The following is a 6,000-nucleotide window of genomic DNA, read 5'->3' on the forward strand; positions in this document are numbered from 1 at the left end:
TTTAGGAAAGAGCCTTTGATTCTGTGGTTTGTTCCACGTAACACTGTACAGAAACAGTAATTTGTAGGCATTTCTATAAGCAACTAAAGTTTCTTGTGTTGCCTACTAACTAGCATAGAGAATAATACATACGTAGCATGCTGTAGGCTCTCCTGTTTTTTTCTTTTTAATGTGAAAGAGCATGCAATGTAATCCTCATTTTCCTTAATTTTTAGCTGAGTACAGAGGACTTTTGAAAAAACTAGGAGAAAATGCAGCTTGCAGCTCAAAGTGTAAAACTGCGTGATGTCAGAACAGAAGCAGACTCCTGACAGTGACTGTGGCTGGTTGTTTTTTTTTTTTTTTTTTTTTTTTTCCAATGAACTGGAAGCCAGGTTGACTCAGATTACACTAGTGTGTGTTCACTGTGAATAAAAACATTGTTAAAGGAGGGAGCAGCAGATGTCCTGGGGTGTGGCTGCTGGCATTCGTTGTACAGGCAGGAGCAGTCAGTGTCTTGTTCCTATTGACAGGTCTTCACATTACCCAAGGTTAGCTCCAAACTGAAGCTCAAGCTGACGGCACTGGAAGGCTGTAGGGTACGAAAGGTGACAGTTGCTAACTTCGGCAGCTGCAAGACGAACGATTATAGTGAAAATGACCTGGCTGTCCTGACTAACCTGGGAGACATTCAGATCATCTCATTGCCCTTCCTCAAGTTACAGATCCGCTACCCTTGCATCCGCAAAGAGGATGTGAGTGGCATTGCATCCTGCGTCTTCACCAAATATGGCCAAGGTAAGATGTACTTTTCCCAGATCCTCTGCCTCTACTGCGTGTTTGTAACAATGGCAAAGGAGTTGTACGGCTCAGGTTTTACGACTGTGTGCATACGTAGGTGAACGTTAATGTATCCATGTTGTATATTTCTGGCCAGTTGTAGTTGCCAGCAGGTATTGCTTATTCTATTATTCTTAACTTTCAGCTAACAGGTTGGATATGTCCCATAGGTTGCTTCCATCTATCTACCCACCACTTCCCTGGAGATGAGGGAATGGCCCTCTAAGTAGCAAGCACTGTGAAAAGGGCTGTATTGTATCTTCTGTATGTGGTTCTGGATCAACACTTAAAATGCAAAACTGGGATCCAGTGTCTAACGGCTGTTGAAGGTGGATCTTTGCTTGGCAGTGGGTCTTTACATCTTTCTGTGCTGCTGGATATCTTTTCATAAATGTCAGCATAGCACAACACAATTATCTTTCAGCATAGTCTTAAGTTGCCCCGTCTCTAGGCTAACTGCTGTTGAGGAAAGTGGGGTAGTATCTTCTTTGCCAGTGTTACCCTGATTTAGGTAAGAATGCAAACAGGCCCTTTTCTGTTGAACATAGATGACACTTGTATCCGTTGTTGGGTTTTTTTTTTGTGTGTGTGTGTATGTTGCTTTTAGTTCTAGAACCACATTCTTGGACTGGAGAATTGTTTATAAATTCCATCTATCCTCTATAGGTTTCTATCTGATCTCACCATCGGAGTTTGAGAGGTTTTCCCTTTCTACCAAATGGTTAGTGGAGCCCCAGTGTGTTGTTGATGTGCCAGAACTTACAAGCAATCATGTGCACAACAGGTCTGGCATGGAGAATACTACAAGAAAATCCAGGTAAAGTCTGTAAAAGTCCTACACACTATGCCTGGGTAGTGCTCCTGTGTTGCAGGTGATAAAAGCAAACCTGTGTTACAAGTTCTAAATGTTTCTGTATCTCACCTCCCTTTCCAAACTGTCTGCCACAAAGTATTGTGTTTCACAGAGAAACTCTCTCTAAAAATATACATAAATGAGGCAAGTGTTTTAGTAGGATTATTGTTTGAAGACTCTTAACATCATTCATAGATGGATTAGTATGAGGAAATGTAACCTTCTCCCTGATGGTTTCCCTATTTGCATTACTGCTGCTGGGACAGAGTAATCAAGCATGGGAATTGGTCTCCTGCAGCTAGAGTAACAAGCTGTAAATTCTGTCTTGCTTTACTTAAGGGCTATGTGTTGTTGAAGAGACTGAAAGCTCTGTGAAGGAAAACTTACTGCTTCTCCTTTTGGAACGTCAGCAAATAACGGTTCCTATAGGAGTTTTATTTTAGAAGATTAAAGAGCTTCTCTAGTACCCTCAGACTTCTCTGTCACTAATACGTGATGAAGCCCTCCCTGCATGCTTGCTCAACATGCCATATAGTTAGCATGCCCTGAAGCTTCTCCTAGCTGCCAAGAGTATGCATGAATTCTTTGCACTCGTATACCTCAGAGTCAGCGTTTTATTTTTTCCTCCCCTTTCTCTTCTAGGGTTTCGGGAAGGACTTCAGGTGACTATGGAGAAGATGGTAAGCAAAAAAAAAAAAAAAAAAAAGTGCTAAATACAGCATTTCAAAGTCTTTCCTATTGCTGCAGTTGATATTTCCTATGTAGGAAGGGGAAAGTAAGGAGAGACATTAAGAAAGCACTTTGGCCTGAACACTGCAGTTGCTAGTGCTAATTGCTAGAAGGTTGTATGTAGCAAAATTATCTTAAAAGAATTGTAGTTCTTGCTGGAAGGAAGAGGTTGTGGGAAGATAAGATTTGAAATTACATCTTCTGTTATCTTCTGTTAGACAAACCAGTATTGCTGGAAAATACAATGCAGTATGTAAGAACCTTTAAGGATTAGTTGTGAAGCATTCAGTACAGTCAAAAGGACTTGAAGGAAAAAAAAATCTATTGTGGGTTTTCAAAAGTGCATGTATTTCACAAAAAGGGAAAACATTACTAGATAACTTTTTTCCTACTTTCTTTTTAGAAAGGAAGTCTGGGAGGCTGATGGAACATGCCTTACTCAATGATGAAAGTAAGTAAAATGAACTTGCTGCTGTCAGGGCAAGTGCTTTTCTGGATGGCAAAACAGGAGAGCTGCTGAGAATTCTGCTGGTTCCAGCCTTTGGTTCCAAGGAAGTTACGGTTACACCAGACTGCTAGAAATACTGGTTTTATTACAAATCAATAGATATGAGGGTTTGGATAGATAGTAATACCCTAAGGCAAGGGTTGTTCTGCATACCGACATTCACTGCCCTGATAAGAGAAGGCCCTTTTAGTTTCCAGTAGGACTTGTAAAATGGCAACTGGTACAGACTGTTCCTTTTGGGCTCCAATACACTGAGACTGGCAGCGTTTTCTCTGGCAAATGACTGCTTCAGTCTTTTGTGCCAGCCTGCTCAGTGAAAATCTAGTACTGTTGAAGAGGCAATGATATTAAAAGATCTGACCTCCATGTGGTGGGAGGCAGGTTTTAAAGGCTGTTCTGCTGGGAGTTGGAATGTGGCTAGTCTGCCTTGAAAGCAGATCTCCACTGGCTTGGCTCACTTTTAACTCTCTGCTTTCCAGAAGTCCTGAAGGAGATCCAGAGCACTCTGGAGGGGGGTAGAGGGTGAGTACTGACCAAATTCTGTTCCTAAGGGATGGGGCTGGCAAGGAAGGGCATTTCTAGGGAAAGCAGGGGAAATGCCCAATGTGATGGTAGGGATCCTTGTGCTGGAATCTATCATGAGCTTGTTCAACAAACTATCAAAGGGAAATAGTAAGAGGCAGGTTCTTGCACGTATTGTCCCTTTACTTTTTTTTAATGAATAATACTTTGTCTCTTTCTCTCCGAAAAGCAGGAGAGATCACATTCCCACATCCCAAAGGAACAGGACTCTGAGTATTCGCATACAGGTTTCTATTCGTGTCAACCCATACTGATCTAAGGGCAGGCCACATGGGCTAAGTTGGCCGAGGATGGGACTCTGGAGTTTTAATTCTGGCTTGACACTGTCACTTGGACGTGTTCAGTATCTCTGCTCCCATTCTGTCTGTACGGTAGTGCTAAACTACCACCATGGGTGAGGGGCTTATCTTGTCTCCCTAGAACACTGATGTTCAGGTGACAGGGGCTACGGAAGAGTAGACAAAGGACTACTACTTGCAGCGGATGCAGGAAGCTTGGTGGGATTGGTAACTGCTGGTGTATAGGGATAAGTGACTGCCTGACACGCTCTGCTCTGTGCGCTTCCTCTGGACACTACCTAATCCTGGTCTTCTATCAGCAGCTGGGAGTGGATGGGATGGTACTGCATGGCAATAATGAATCTTCTCTTGTGTCATTACAGGAGCTATGCAGAAAGAAATTTGGCAAGAAGTCCATTAGGACATGGGCTAAGTAATGGAGGAGGTAGGTGAGGCTAAAGATATTTCAGGGCCAATGAAGTAGCCAAAGGAAGCAGAAAGTGCACTGAAGTTTCTGATAAATTTTAGCTTAAATGGCTCATGACAGAGTGCAGAACGCTGATCTGTATTTTCAGGATAGGAGTCTGCTGGCTGAGTGATGTACTTAATGGTGTAATTACCTTGTGTGCCACATGAGTAAATATGCTGCACCAGCTCTAAAGGAAGAGATTTTTTTTAAAAAAAGAAAAGACTTTGAAGGATTCTGCCTGACTCTTAACCTTACCATAAAGGAAGCCTGAGAGCTAGACAGACTTCATGACTCTAATTTCTTGAGACTTACTAGGGACTCCTGAATAGAAAGATGCCTTCACTGAGCATAATGGGACATGCATAACTCTGTGCTGCTGCTTTTTACCCTCTTTCCTTCCTCTGTGCTCAAAAGGAGGCTTGAGTAGTGACCACATGCGAGTCTTAATTCTGAAAAACTATGGGTAGAAAACAAAGGTGTGGTGGGGAGGCTCTATAGCGCTGTTGTCTTTCAAAATAAGCTATTGTATGGGTGTCTGTGGAGATATGCACCTTCTTAGAGCTTTTTGGCCCAGTGTGAATGCTTGCAGTTGATGCAATGACATGTACCTGTGGACCAAAAACTGGTTTCTCTCATTTGCTTTCAATTCCTGTTTTCTAAAATGGCTTTTGCTTTCTTTTTTTTCCCCGAAAGCAGATTGACCAGAATTCATCAAGGACTTCCCGGCGTTGGACTGAGTGCCATAACACTACTGATTGGGCAAACCGTCCCTGGGGAGAGGGTGCTACTGCTCCCTGCATTGCAGGCTGCTGAGCTGCAACTTGCATGCATACGCATGCCTGCCTCTGCCTCCCCTTTCAGTGCCTCACTAGAGACATCTCCTCTTGGAGCCCGCCTTGCATTAGGACACAAGTGGATCACCTGGTCTGATGCACCACAAGCCTCTGAGTACATATAACTTTTTAAATGTTTGCACATTTCTCTTTTCTACTGGGCTGGGTTTTAAATTATAAATGTTACTGCCTTGGTGCAGGATTTTAATAAACGCACACTGTTACCTCCAACTGGTTTAAAATTATTTTTTGTACAATTTTTAAAATCATATGGGTATTTCAGTTTTAATGGAAACATTTTAGAAGTTTACTTTTTAAAAAAACATAATATATGCTAGATTCCTGTGACTGCTGTATGTGGTATCTGAATGAGTAATTTTGTTTTTTGTTTGTTATGGTACTGTTAACTGGCTCTATGGATTTGGGTAGAATCTATTTTTGTAGCCATTCAAATTGGAGGAAAATTAATTGAACTTGATTTTTTCTTTTTTTTTTGTTTTGTTTCGACACTACGTTGCTCTTTTTTTGGAAATAAAACTCTGAATTCCCTTTTGTGATCCTTGTCTGCTCTCATATCTCTTCTTTCTATTAGCAGCTTCTTTTACACTGGCAAGAGGCCCATGCTTACGTCCACTCACCCAGTGAAGAAGGTGGAGCGCTCACTCCCTTTTTGAGCTGTCGAGTGTTGGAGGAGGCAAAGTGGCCTCTTTCACTGGCTGTTGTTTGGAGGAGATGCACATGGCAAACAAGTTGATTCTATCACTTTGTCCTGTGGTCCGTACATTATGTTGCCAGAAAAGAGCAGTGGTTCAGATAATAGTCCCTGGTAAGGCATCTGCCAACATGTCCTGGAATAACTTGCGACGATAACACACTGAAGGGAGAAAAAAATGATCCATTAATGTTTTTATAGTAGTTAGCCATTGGAT

At 42.1% G+C, this 6,000-nt stretch overlaps 1 protein-coding gene across 4 annotated transcripts in view; it reads left to right on the top strand.

Moving 5' to 3' along the window:
* The window catches only part of LLGL2 (LLGL scribble cell polarity complex component 2), a 32,679-nt gene extending 27,095 nt beyond the window's left edge, over window positions 1-5,584 (top strand). For 3 of the 4 annotated variants that reach the window (XM_062591918.1, XM_062591919.1, XM_062591920.1), the window contains exons 20-26: window positions 513-777; window positions 1,486-1,636; window positions 2,315-2,352; window positions 2,805-2,852; window positions 3,389-3,431; window positions 4,153-4,214; window positions 4,932-5,584. In XM_062591918.1, the coding sequence (XP_062447902.1) occupies window positions 513-777; window positions 1,486-1,636; window positions 2,315-2,352; window positions 2,805-2,852; window positions 3,389-3,431; window positions 4,153-4,214; window positions 4,932-4,939 (615 nt within the window). In that variant the 3' untranslated portion in view covers window positions 4,940-5,584. The remainder of the gene's footprint in view (window positions 1-512; window positions 778-1,485; window positions 1,637-2,314; window positions 2,353-2,804; window positions 2,853-3,388; window positions 3,432-4,152; window positions 4,215-4,931) is intronic. The other variant, XM_062591921.1, reaches the window with a different exon arrangement.
* Window positions 5,585-6,000: the final 416 nt, after the last annotated feature.

The sequence above is a fragment of the Rhea pennata genome, chromosome 19 (assembly GCF_028389875.1).
Source record: "Rhea pennata isolate bPtePen1 chromosome 19, bPtePen1.pri, whole genome shotgun sequence".
NCBI lineage: Eukaryota > Metazoa > Chordata > Aves > Rheiformes > Rheidae > Rhea > Rhea pennata.